This window comes from Artemia sp. Qi Xiang Cuo, chromosome 4, assembly GCF_049724085.1.
Source record: "Artemia sp. Qi Xiang Cuo chromosome 4, ASM4972408v1, whole genome shotgun sequence".
NCBI lineage: Eukaryota > Metazoa > Arthropoda > Branchiopoda > Anostraca > Artemiidae > Artemia > Artemia sp. Qi Xiang Cuo.
In genome coordinates this window covers 48407857-48422299 of record NC_142797.1, presented here as the reverse complement: position 1 = coordinate 48422299, position 14443 = coordinate 48407857, and the positions used below count along the sequence as shown (strand labels likewise).

The 14443-nt window shown below is 36.0% G+C and overlaps 1 protein-coding gene across 1 annotated transcript in view; it reads right to left on the bottom strand.

Annotated features, from left to right (window-relative positions):
* The window catches only part of LOC148953180 (uncharacterized), a 42944-nt gene extending 30439 nt beyond the window's left edge, over positions 1-12505 (bottom strand). The window contains exon 1 of the mRNA XM_089088347.1: positions 12321-12505. Coding sequence (XP_088944473.1) covers positions 12321-12360 — 40 coding nt within the window. The 5' untranslated portion in view covers positions 12361-12505. The remainder of the gene's footprint in view (positions 1-12320) is intronic.
* Between the last annotated feature and the right edge of the window lie 1938 nt (positions 12506-14443).

Below are 14443 nucleotides of genomic sequence, written 5' to 3'. Positions count from 1 at the left end.
TGGTGTTGAACGTCTTGTAGAAAATCTTCGGGGGGTGTGAACTTCCTCAAGATTAGGCACCATCCCAAGTTAGCTTCCATTCCACATTTGTCCAGTCCCAATCAACATTCTCTTCTTGAATTATTCAGCAGTCTTGGATTGAACAGTGGCATTTGAGAGATCATTCCATAGTGGCATGGTGCAAGCAGTGATAAAGTTCTGATGTACACGTTGTTGGTTTCTCGGGACCCATAGTTACTGGCTGTGTCCCCTGGTGATACTGCAGTGGGGTGAAGAGGAAACTGAACTCAGATTTGAGTGTTCAAGCAACTTATAAGTCATACTGACATCTCTCTATTTTCTCCTGTAAACCAGTGTAGCGAATTTTAGGGATCTAAGACAATCTTCATAAGTTTTTTCTTGGAGGTGTGGTTTAAGCTTAGTGGCTTGGCGCTAAACATTCTCAAGCACTTTAGCTTTTCATTTCATACTGAATATATGCCAAAATCCTACCAAACTCCAAATGAGAGTGTATTAATGCCTTATAGCCTAGAGTTTCCTTACCACACACAGTTTCCTAGTAGTCAAAATTCTCTTGATGAGTCCAAGGGCCCAGTTATCTTTTGCAGCTTGTGTATGGGTGTAAGACTTAAGCTCCTTGTCAATAATTAATTTAAAAAACTTTTTCCACAAAATAAGCTTTTCAAAAAAAGTAAAGAACTCCATTAAACAAAAAATGAGCAAAAATAAAATCAAATAATCTACCATGCTCGAAACTACCACAAATCAGCATCGATAAATAAATGAAACCCAAAAAGAACAGAAATAACAATAAATAACCGAGTCAAACTCAAAATGAGCAGAATTAACATAAGTTGGGCGCAAAACCCCTATGCCTTCCCAAGGCCAGAACAAAATTTGCACTTTACTGAAAAAAATATAAATGTTTTTACTTTTATAACTTTAATAAATCAAATAATATTAACATTTTGATTACTAAATATCAGTATATGTATATTAAACTGACAATGCACATTCATTTGTATTTTTTCAGTAAAGTACAAATTTTGTTCTGGCCTTGGGAAGGAATAGGGGTTTTGCACCCAACTTATGTTAATCTCTGCTTGTTTTGAGTTTGACTCGGTTATTTATTGTAATTTCTGTTCGTTTTGGGTTTCATTTATTTATTGATGCTGATTTGTGGTAGTTTCGAGCTTGGTAGATTATTTGATTTTATTTTTGCTCATTTTTTGTTTAATGTAGTTCTTTACTTTTCTTTGAAAAACTTATTTTGTGGAAAAAGTGCTTTTAATTAATTTCTGTTCGTTTTATATTGACACAGTCTTTTCAGGGAAAAAGAAAAGAACACTTTGAATCTTTCGTTTTTTAAGACTTTATAGTTTGGCCTGCTATCTGTATGCCGGAGAAAAATTTTCAGCAATTTTTAACAACATACACCATTTTAAAAATCTGGACACAAATAGTGCTGTTTAACTTAGTTTCATACCTCCTCTAGTTTACCTGAAAGGGAAAGCTTGATACCATTCGCAAAAAAATCTGTTTACTTTCTTTGATAGATTGGATACACTTACACTATTTTGATTTGGTTAAATTGTAAGAGCAGATGTAGCCTTGAAAGTTTGAACATAATACCCCCAGTTGTTCTTGGGATACTGCTGAGATGCCTTATTGGGAATTAGCATTATCAGGGTACATTTTGATTAAATCTTAAGGCAACATTTAGTTTTTAAACATAATGGGCCAATGGGAGGGTGGGATTAGAAGGGGGATTAGTTGCCCTCCAATCACTTTCGACTATTAAAAAGGGCATTAGCCATTTCTATTTTCAATGGAATGAGCCCCTATCGAAGCTCCCACGACAACTCCTTCGATACGAAGTGCCCTGGTCTAAACAACAACAAGAACAAAAAATAATACTTATCACTTTCGACTGTTAAAAAAGGCACTAGCCTTAGAATTTCCAATCGAGTGAGCCTTTTTTGAAGTTTCTACGACAACGCCTTCTATACAAACCTTATATGCCTAGGGCATAACTTAAAACCATTGCCCTGAGAGTTGATGGGGAGTGTCCTTCTCAAAAACAAGTTCTCTATCTGGAAATCAAGTAGCCTACGCTAAACAAAATGGCTATCTCAAAATTTTGATTGGATGTGTTTGGGTGAATGATGGACGCGGGGGGGGGGGCTAGTTACCCTCCAATCAGTTTCAACTATCAAAAAGGCACTAGCCCTTTGAATTTCCAATCAAATGAGCCCCTTTTTAAGTTTCTATGACAACGCCTTCTATAACAACCTTATATACCCCAAAACATAACTTAAAACCCTTGCCCTGACGGTTGTTGGGGAGTATCCTCCTCAAAAACATATTTTCTATCTGGAAATCAACCACGCTGAACAAAATGACAATATCAAAATTTTGATTGGATGTGTTTAGGGGAGTGATGGGCGTGGGGGAGGGGCTAGTTCCTCTCCAATCACTTTCGACTTTTAAAAAGGGAACAAACCCTTTGAATTTCCAATCGAATGAGTCTGTTTTGAAGTTTTTACGACAACGCCTTCTTATAAATCCTTATATGCCCCCAGGGCATAACTTAAAACCCTTGCCCTGGGGGTTGTGGGGGAGTGTCCTCCTAAAAAACATATTTCTATCTGAAAATCAACTAACCTACGCTGAACAAAATGGTTATCTCAAAATTCTGATTGGATGTGTTTGGGGGAATGATGGGCGTGGGGGGCTATCACTGATCACTTTCAACTATTAAAAAGGGCACTAGATCTTTGAATTCCCAATCGAATGAGCCTGTTTTGAAATTTCTTCGACAGGACCTTCAATAAAAACCTTATATGCCCCAGGGCATAACTTATAACCTTTGCCCTGAGGGTTGTGGGGGAGTGTCCTCCTCAAAAACATATTTTCTATCTTCTATCTATATTTTCTATCTGGAAATCAACTACGCTGAACAAAATAACTATCTCACAATTTTGATTGGATGTGTTTGGGGGAATAATTAGTTGCCTTCCAATTACTTTCGACCATTAAAAAGGAATCAAATGATCCCTTTTTAAAGTTTCTATGACAACACATTCTATAAAAACTTTATATGCCCCCAGGACATAACTTACAACCCTTGTCCTGAGGGCTGTGAGGGGGTTGTCATACTCAAAGACCTAATTTACAGAACTTTAAACTACGTAGCTATCTCAAAATTTTGATTGGATGTGTTTGGGGAAAAGGTGGGCTTGAGAGGGGGGCTAGTTGCCTCCAGTCACTTTCGACTATTTAAAAGGGCACTAGCCCTTTGAATTTCCAATCGTATGAGCGTTTTTTGAAGTTTTTACAACAAAGTCTTCTATAAAAACCCTATTTGCCCCCAGGGCATAACTTAAAACCCATGCCCCGAGGGTTGTGGGGGAGTGTCCTCCTCAAAAACATAATTTCTATCTGGAAATCAACTATGCTGAACAAAATGGCTATCTCAAAATTTTGACCGGATGTCTTTCAGGAAATTGCGGGCATAGAAGAGGTGTTAGTTGCCTTCCAATCACTTCCGACTATTAAAAAGGGCACAAGCCACTTAAATTTCCAATCGAATGGGCCCTTTTCGAAGTTTCTACGGCAACTCCTTTGATAGGAAGTGCCCGGGTATGGAGAAGAAAAAAAAATAATACATTGTGCCCATATCGTTCTTTATACTGAACAAAATGGCTATATAAAAATTTTGATTGGATGTATTTGGGGAAAAGGTGAGCGAGAGAGGGGGGCTAGTTGCCCTCAAATCACTTTCGACTAATAAAAAGGGCACTAGACCTTTGAATTTCAAATCAAATGATCCCTTTTTCAAGTTTCTATGGCAAAGATTTCAATAGAAACTTATATGCCCCCAGGGCATAACTTATAACCCTTGCCCTGAAGACTGTGGGGGGAGTGTCTGGCAAGTGGAGCGTGGAACAAAATAGTTTACTCAAAACTTTGATTGGATGTGTTTGGGGAAATAATGGGCGTGGAAGGGGTGTTAGTTGCCTTCCAATTACTTTCGACTATTAAAAAAGGGCACTAGCCCTTTGAATTTCCAATCGAATGAGCCTTTTTGAAGTTTCTACGACAACGCCTTCTATAAAAACCTTATATGCTCCCAGGGCATAACTTAAAACCCGAAGTTTCTACGACAACTCCTTCGATATGAAGTGCCCGGGTATGGAGAAGAAAAGAGAAAAAAAATAATACATTGTGCCCACATCGTTCTTTACTTAGGCAGCGCTATTGCGCTGCCTATGATAACCACTGAAAATGTTCTCAAAAGGATCAAGAAGCTTGATGAGAATAAAGCTTCTGGGCCAGATAATATTTGGCCACAATTACTCAAACAAACTGCCTAATATTTTTAGAACTTATAGTCAAGACATTCCAGGTAACCCTGACATCAGAAGTCCTCCCTAGTGACTGGAACTTGCCCATATCAAATCCATTTCTAAGAAGAGGGAAAAGGACTTAGCTACCAATTTTACTTTACAAGGTTCTGAAAAGTATATAAACTGATAAGTTGGACATCTCTGATGACCTGTTACTCAGCAAAAGTGAGCATGGTTTTTACAAAGGTTGCTTTTGAATCTAAACTCATATGATATTGTCACTAAACTCCACAATAGGGACCTTACTGTTGATGTCACTCTGGAAGATCAAGCAAAAGCTTTTGATAAGGTACAACATTGCTTCCTGTCACTGAAGCTAAATGCTTATGGAGTCCATGTTGAGCTTATAGGCTGGGTTAAGCCTTTCTTAGCATATAGAACATAGAAGGTTTTCATAAATACAAAAATGGTGATATTTTCTTGAAGTCAGGTGCCGTTTTCAACAAACATGAGGGGGTAACTGAAGAAAAAACTTTCAGCATTATCATAGGCAGCACGCTAGCGCTGCCTAAGTAAAGAATGATGTGTGAACAGTGTGTTTTATTTTGTTTTTTTTCTCTCCATACCCTGGCACTTTGTATTGAAGAAGTTGTTGTAGAAACATCGAAAAGGACTCATTTGATTGGAAATTGGAGTGGCTACTGCCCTTTTTAATAACCGAAAGGGATTGGAGCCCAACTAGCCCCCCCCCCCCCCCGCCCCCACGCCCGTCATTCCCCCAAACACATCCAATCAAAATTTTGGGATAGCCATTTTGTTCAGCGTAGTTGATTTCCACATAGAAAATATCTTTTTGAGGAGGACGCTCCCCTGCAACCCTCAGGACAAGTGTTTTAAGTTATGCCCTGAGGGCATACAAGATCAATGTTGACAATGTACAGTTTTTTTCTTGAGAGCTGGCCCCTTTATATGGAAAAAATTGTTACATAGAATTTAAAGGGAGTTTATTTGGTTGTAACGCGAGAGGTTTAGTGCCCCTTTTAGTTATTGACAATAGTTTAGCGGCACGTAGCCCCCCCCCTCCCGCCCACCATTACCCTCAACACATCTCCTTAAAATTTTGAGATAGGCATTTTATTCTGCATAGTTGATTTCCAGATAGAAAATGTGTTTTTGAGGAGAACACTCCCCCACAACCCTCATGGCAAGGGTTTTAAGTTATGCCCTGGGGACATATAAGGTTTTTTTAGAAGGTGTTGTCGTTGAAACTTCAAAAATGGCTCATTCGATTGGAATTCAAATGGCTAGTACCTTTTTTAATAGTCAAAAGTGATTGGAGGGAAAATAGCCCCCTCCCCACACCCATCATTTCCCCCCACCACCTCACCTCCAAAGTTTGTGAAATCCCGGGTGGTGAGCGTTGTTTATTTCCAGATATAAAATTTATTTTTGAGGTTTTTATTGAAGCCGTTGTCGTAGAAACTTCAAAAAAGGATCATTTGATTGAAAATTCAAAGGGCTAGTGCCCTTTTTAATAGTCCAAAGTGGTTGGAGGGCAACTACCCCCCCCCCCCCCACGCCCATCATTCCCCCAAACACATCCAATCAAAATTTTGTTCAGCATAGTTTTAAGTTCTGTAAATTAGGTCTTTGAGGATGACAACCCCCTAAAAGCCCTCAGGACAAGGGTTGTAAGTTATGCCCTGGGGGCATATATAGTATTTATAGAACACGTCGTAGAAACTTCAAAAAGGGCTCATTCGATTAGAAACTCAAAAAGGCCTCATTCGATTAGAAATTGAAATGGCTAGTGCCCTTTTTAATAGTCGAAAGTAATTGGAAGGCAGCTAACACCCCTTCCAAGCCCACTATTTTCCCAAACACGTTCAATCAAAATTTTGAGATAGCCATTTTGTTCCACGCACTAAAGTTCAGGAAATTATACCTTTGAGCAGGACACTGCCCCCCCCCCACAGTCTTCAGGGCAAGGTTTATAAGTTATACCATGGGGGCATATAAGTTTTTATTGCAATCTTTGTCGTAGAAACTTGAAAAGGGGCTCATTCGATTGGAATTTCAAAGGTATAGTGCCCTTTTTAATAGTCGAAAGTGATTTGAGGGCAAATAGCCCCCCTCTCTCACTCACCTTTTCCCCAAACACATCCAATCAAAATTTTTAGATAGCCATTTTGTTCAGTGTTATGAATTTCCAGATCGTAATTATATTTTTGAGGAGGATACTCCCCCACAGCCCTCACGGATAGGGTTATAAGTTATGCCCTGGGGGCATATAAGGTTTTATAGGACGCGTTGTCTTAGAAACTTCAAAAAGCGCTCATTCAATTGGAAATTGAAATGGCTAGTGCCCTTTTTAATAGTCGAAAGTGATTAGAAGGCAACTAACACCCCTTCCACACCCACCATTTCCCTAAACATATCTAATCAAAATATTTAGACAGCCATTTTGTTCCACGCTGTTTGAAGTTCAGGAAATTATACCTTTGAGCAGGACACTTCTTCCACAGTCTTCAAGGCAAGGGTTATAAGTTATGCCCTGGGGGCATATAAGTTTTTATTGAAATCTTACAAAATAGACTATTGAAAAGAATAGTCTTCATTCTTTGGGCTGACTAAATGTATCTGGAGAGGAACCCTTGAAGAATACAAGATGCAAAACCCTGCCGAAAATTCAGTCCAAAATGAGTTGTTTCCGAAGCTATTGAAGCTCCTCTGGGATGAGCTGGCAAAGGATGACAATGTCAACCTTCAAAATGGGTTCACGGCAAGCTTTGACAGAAAGCGTTGCACCGAAAAGATTCCCAATAGGTGATCAAATGAAGAAATCGGTGAGGCAGTTGGTGATTCTGTCATAACTCCCTTTGAAAAAAGGCGGTTTGCCACTGTTGGTACTGTGTTGCTTAAGCAAACAAAGCTTAACAAGGCTCCCGGAAAATCACTAGCTGAATTGAGCCACAGAGAAGATGAAGATCTTGAGGATTCAAGGACGAGTGAAGTGAAATCCAGCAAAGCTAAAATGAAGCTGAATAAAGAAAGGGAGCTGGAAAAAAGTTATGAGAAGTCCTGAATCTAGACTGCTCATCTGACGATGCATCAGACAACTTGCCGGAAAAACTGTTTGACAATTCCAGTGCACTTAGTTGGGATGAAGACCAGACCAATGAACATGAGTGAGGGTGGTGACAATTCTACTTGTAAGAAGGATTCAGGTCTCCCAATTAAACTGTCTGACTTTTATACTGTGTTCTATGAGAAAGATTTCTACATTGGCCAAAAAGAAGACTTTCCAGATGAGGGGATGGTGAAGTTCAAATTTAGGGAAAGTGTGAGCAATGCTTGACTTCAGTTACAACTGGCCCAAGAAAGGTGATGTCAGTTTTGTTGAAGAAAGATATATTTTTGCTGGACCACTTGTTTGAAAAGGACATGGCCTCTTCCAAATTGCAGGGCACCGTGAAGTTACTAAGTCATACAAAAAAATTTGCAAAGAACACAAATTCTAGCCTCCTGTTTTCCAGGATTTTTCTGCAAGTTCTGTTTTTTGACATGATCTTAGTCTAATTTTCTGTATTTTTCTTAATTTTGTTCAATATAAGCGACCTTTTGTTTACATTGAATCTTAGAGGAAAAACTCTGTAAAGAAGTGGTTGTTCAAATTTACCGAAAAGATGGCCAACTTTGAACAAATTAGGAAACTACATGAACAGTATATAAAATAAAATAACGTCGTTCAAAGTTGAACGAAGTATGGGTAACTTTGAAAAACCATTTTCAAAAAAAAAATATGGCCATGAGGGAAGGGATAGAAAAAATCCGTAGCGTCCACCCTCTTCAGCGGTCAGAAATACATATGGAAATGTGTTTCTAGGTTGTTATGTTACCATTTACAAAATTAATTGCGAAATAAAGGAGAAAAAAAGGGTACTTTTAGTTCAAAGTAACCCTGTTTAATGCCCTTTTCAATAGTTGAAAGTGATTGAAGGGCAACTAGTCCCCCTCCCACCCTTCCATTTGCCCATTATGTTTAAAAACTAAATGTTGCCTTAAGATTAAATCAAAATGCACTGTGTTAATGCTAATTACCAATAAGGCATATCAGCCATCCCAAGAACGACTGAGGGTATTATGTTCAAACTTTCGGGGCTACTTCTGCTCTTAAAATTTAACTAATTCAAAACAGCATAAGTGTATCCAAGCTATCAAATAAAGTAAACAGATTTTTTCTGCAAATGGTATCAAGTTTTCTATTTCAGGTCAACTAGAAAAGGTTTGAAACTAAATTAAACACTTCTATTTGTGTCTAAATTTTTAAAAGGGTGCAAGTTGTTAAAAATTGCTGAAAATTTTTCTCCAGTATACAAATAGCAGGTCAAACTTTAAAATCTTAAAAAAAGAAAAGATTTAAAAAATTAGTTTGTTTTTCCCTGAAAAGACTATGCCAATATAAAACAAACAGAAATTAATTAAAAAAACTTTTTCCACAAAATAAATTGTTCAAAGAAAAGTAAAGAACTCCATTAAACCAAAAATGAGCAAAAATAAAACCAAACAATCTACCAAGCGTGAAACTACCACAAATCAGCATCAATAAATAAATGAAACCCAAAACGAACAGAAATTACAATGAACAACCAAGTCACACTCAAAACAAGCAGAAATTAGCATGAGTAGAACTTAAAACCCCTATGCCTTCCCAATGCCAGAACATAATTTGGCCTTGTCAGTTTAACATTTAACATAGTTTAACATAATTGTCAGTTTAATATTTATATACTGATATTTAGTAATCAAAATGTTAATATTATTTGATTTATTAAAGTTATGAAAGTAAAAACATTTATATTTTTTCAGTAAAGTGCAAATTATGTTCTGGCCTTGGGAAGGCATAGGAGTTTTAAGCCCTACTCATGTTAACTTTTGCTCGTTTTGAGTTTGACTCAGTTATTTATTGTAACTTCTGTTTGTTTTAGTATTCATTTATTTACTGATGCTGATTTGTGGTAGTTTCACACTTGGTAGATTATTTGATTTTATTTCTGCTCATTTTTGGTTTAATGGAGTTCTTTACTTTTCTTTGAAAAACTTATTTTATGGAAAAAGTTTTTTTAATTAATAACAGCAAGAGGCAAAGATATAAGAATCAAGCAGTGATGACATTGCAGGTGGTGGATTGGGCAATGACTTGGTGGAGAAATTTGTGGCTAAGCTATCATTAAGCATATCAGGAATGTCTATAGGATTAGTAACCTTAGAGATGTACCACCTTGAAGAGTTTGCAGAGAAGACTTTTTGGATTTTTGGAAAACTTTTTTTGATTTGTTTTTGATTCAGCTGCAATCATCTCTATGTTCTTTTACAATGTTTCTGGTAAGGGTTCTCAACTTATTTTGGCACTTTTTGTAATTTCCAAAATGACTGTTACACTCAGAATTAGTATACTTTCTCCAAGCTTTCTTTTTTTCTTATATATATTTTTATTACATTGTGTTGCAAGTAGGGGAGGGTCTTAAAGACAACTGACCAATATTCTTTTTTGTGCCTCTTTTCTGCATCAATCAGGATGCTTTTAAAATTGTTCCAGCTTGTTTCAATTTTGTTAATACTGGTGAGCCCTCCCAATCTACCTTTGCAAGAAATTGGCAATCAGTTGATAATTTTTAAGTCTTTTTGACCTACTTTCAGGTTGACTTGTATTTCAGTTAAGATACATATGTTGTCACTACTACAAACTGCCAGGTGGCAAGATGTCAAGAGGATTTGGTCAGGGTTACTGGTAACAACAAGGTCTAGTAGTGGGGTGCTCTTGTAATTGTCTAAAACGAGTTGGCTGGTTTACAATTCTGGGTTTAAAAAAGGTCAGCAAGGGTATTTGTTGTAATAGAGGAGGACTATTCTGTGGGGAAAATTTTAAGCAATCCATCCAACTAACCTTGGGCACATTAAAATCTACAAAAAGGAACTTGGCAGAGCCCTTCTTACTATTTGCTTTAGAAATGATGTCAGATACTGCAAGGTGTGAAACAAATTGATCAGGGGGCAAAGGGTTACAATACAAATAAATTTCAAAGAAACATAAGAATATAAATTTGGTCATGGTCAGAGGAAAAGGCATTTGAACTCCTGCAGTAAAAAAAAACCAGTGAAATTAGCAGAAAGGGAAGAGGACTTAGGAAGAAGGGATGTGGCTCTTTTAAAAAATCGTTTGCAACTAAGGTTGATAAACAGATCCACACAAAACATTTACTGGTCATTGGATTGAAAAATCTTCTGTTTTGTGTTTCAATCTCTAAAAATATATTTAAATGCTATAGTTAAAAAGTTTTTGGACTAAAGAAACTTTTCAAGCTAATTTGCCTATACAAAAAACTCTACTTCCTCCACTTCTTCTCTCTCTAGAGGGTCCTGCCCTTTGATGACCTTTAAAAATCTGTGTGTTATAAAAGTGAAACTTTGCAAAATGGATTGTCTGCTTAAATGAAGTACAACAAAACTGTTTGCAGCTTCAAAACTTTGCTCAATCCTAATTTATAGGGTTTTAAAGATATGCAAATACATTTCCTCAATAAAAAAAAACAGCATTGATATGGCTTAAAATTCTACTCAAATAATAGGAATTGCATTTTCAGAACCAAAGCCAGAGAAAAAGAAAATGATAACCAAAAACTAAGGTAAAATGTTGTTTTGTCAAAATTTCAATGGGTTCTAAAACCTATCATGTAGGCAAATTTCAGGACCATCTAGAGGGAGAAGGAGTGGAACTAGATACTTCCTGTAGACCCATCCACAAAACTTTTATTTTCCTAACCTAACCTTTTTCCAAGATAGCCAAAAGTAGCTAAAGTATAATTCTACTAAATGAAACTTTCAGGGTGGGTCTACAGGGTAAAGTATGTCCTGGGAAGGTGTTTTGAAGTACTTACCTCTACGCCTTCTCCCTTCTAGAGGGTCCTGACCTTTGATGACCTTTAAAATTGGTGTCTTATAAAAATGGAACCTCGCAAAATAAATCTTCTGCTTAAATGAAGTACAAATTTTTTTTTCAGCTTCAAAACTTTGCTCAATCCCAGTTTATAAAGTTTTAAAGGTGTGCAAATACATTTTCTAGATTTTGAAAAAAAAACATTGATATGGCTTGAAATTCTACTCAAACAACAGGAACTCCATTTTCAGAACTAAAGCCAGAGAAAAAGAAACTGGTATCTGAAAATTAAGTTAAAATATTGTTTTGTCAAAATTTCAATAGGTATAGACTGTTCATGTAGGAAATTTCAGGACCCTCTAGAGGGGGAAGAATTAGAGGTAGGTACTTCAAAAGGTAAAGTTCTGCGAAATCATATTTTTGAGTTAGGACAAAAGTGAATACACTATTCAATGCCTTTTTTTATGCTGATTACGAATATAATAATCATTTCTATTGGAAATGAATTTCAGCCCCCCTCCTATGTATGCCAATTCAGGGTTAGGTTAGGTATAGCCTATATAGGCGGGGGGGGGCTGAAATTCATTTACAATAGAAATGCTTAGGCCTATTATATTTGTAATCAGCATAAAAAAGGCATTAAATGGTGTATTCACTTTATTCCTAACTCAATAATATGATTTTGTAGAACTTTACCCTTCAAAATACCTTCCCAGGGTATACTTTAGCCTAGCCTGTAGACACATCCCTGAAAGTTTCATTTTCCTAACCTAACCCCTTTCCAAGATGGCCAAAAAAAAGCTAAAGGAGAATTTTAGATTTCATTTTCCTAACCTAACCCCTTTCCAAGATAGCCAAAAGTAGCTAAAGTAGAATTTTACTGAGGCAATTACCATAGCAGCAACCATTATATTTGGAACCAGTGTTTACAGGAATCATACCACATGGTAACCTACAAGAAATCTTTGGATATTATAGTTTAGTTCAGAAGAGACCTTACACAAATACATCACCATATTTATAACATTACATACCGGATTGCATAAATTTGAACCCTTGTAAAGGTGGATTCATTTCCCTTTCAGTTTTGTTCAGGCCTATATTGTCTTCTATATTCTTATTTCTTCTTCACTTCCAGTTTCAGTTCCAAAATTTTGTATAATATGTATAATAATTTAACAAAATTTTGTAACTAGGCTATCAAGTAGCAAGTAACCAAAAACCAATTTGTCCTTATTTGCAGGGTTGCCACCAAACCAAAAACATTTGTAACGACAAAGCTCTTAAAAACATAACTTTTGATAGGAAAGTCTCTTTTCAAGGCAGGGGGCCTTTATTTCACTACCAAGAGTGGCACTTTTGGGGGGAAGGGGTGTTGCCTGTATAATTTGAAAAATATATTTTTGTGTAATCTCATTAAAATGCCTCCCCCCCCCCCCCAATTATAAAAATACCTTTTTTGTATCTTAATTAAAAAATTTAAAATCCATCGGCCTCCACCTTTGAATTGGAACTGTTTATGATTTTGCAGCATAAAATACTATGGAATAGAAAAAAATCGAGTTGATTCCGGTGCAGTTTTGCCTCTTTTTTTTTCTCAAGCAATTTTGAATGATACTTTGTTTTTACGCAAGAAAAATGAAAATAAACCATTAAATTGATCTTCTTGCACCTTAAAAAAACATAAATCCTCGAGACAGTGGAGGAATAAAACAAATCACGCGTAGATTATGCATAGTGTGCATTTACTTAAGTTCTGATAAAGTTTGCCTTAGCTTGTTTTCAATTTGCCGTTGATTTGGATGTAATTTACGATACTTAAAAGAAAAAGACAAGCAAAGATTATATTTTTATTTAGAAAAATATAGCTAAACAAAGCATAAAATTAGGAAAAATTGTAATGAAAGATTGCCAACTAATTTTTTAAGTTGGCAACACACTTCGAAAATTTTACTATAAATAAATTATCATCTAAATCTGCCTCACTTGTTATAAAAGTAAGACTTAACCGTAGTTTTCAACGTCTCAAGATCGATATGAGGGACCTCAGAGAGGGAGTAGGGTTCAAATGTCAAAAAAGTGATCGTGATACTTGGAAAAAGCCTAGCATAGAATCAAAAATTTCGGCTCCACTAACCCACCCCCTCCTCAATGCTTGGGTATAGTCTTGATTATAACCGATAATTAGCTCATTTTAACAGTTTCAAATATTTTGTCAATATCAGCTGTTCATAATCCCATATAAAACGAACACGTTTTATTTATAACCTGATACCATGTCCATCCAATCGGAAGGGGAGTGGGTTTGGATTAATATATCATCTTATAATCACATAAATAAATTATAAAGAATATAGCTTCTATTATTATTTACCTATTTTTTATTATAAATTGTTCTTCCTGACTTCAGCTTGCTTCTTCTCCATATAGTTTCAGTATGACTGTTGACCACAGTGTAAATATATACGAGTATTCGTGTATATATTTATACTGTGTTATAGTCCTTGTATATATATATATATATATATATATATATATATATATATATATATATATATATATATATATATATATAGTGTAAAGTCTGTTTCCTTTTTTAGTATTCTCACATCATTGCAAATGATAATCTCATGAAAGAGAATGTTATCCTAACCTACTATGCGAGTAAGCAAAATGGGTATATTCTCATACTAATAACTGAGTGATTTTGTAATAAAATGTTCGTGATGCGAAAGAATGTCGATACCCACGTCACTGTAATTAAACTGAAACAGCAGAACTTTTTCACTGGAAAAAAAAGATTACTCAGAGAATGTACGTTTTATCCATTATTCAAAAGCGTAACATTGCCGTACCATTAATTCAAAATCGTATCAAAATGGTACGAACATAACCTCAGTGGCAACACTGCTTTTTTGTGGAAACACGTCCAATGTTTCCATTTTTTTCGAACTATCTTTAAAATCTTAGTGATTTTCGGTAGAAAATCGTTAGATGTTTCTTAGATTTCGGTAGAATTCTCAGTAAGAATGTTTTTGGAGGTAGTTGAGCGATTTGCAAGTAATATAGCTCATAAAAATAATGAAATGTACTTGATTTTGACAGAAAATCCGGGCAAATTCCGGACACCAGGCCTTTAACCATTGAGTCTGAATTA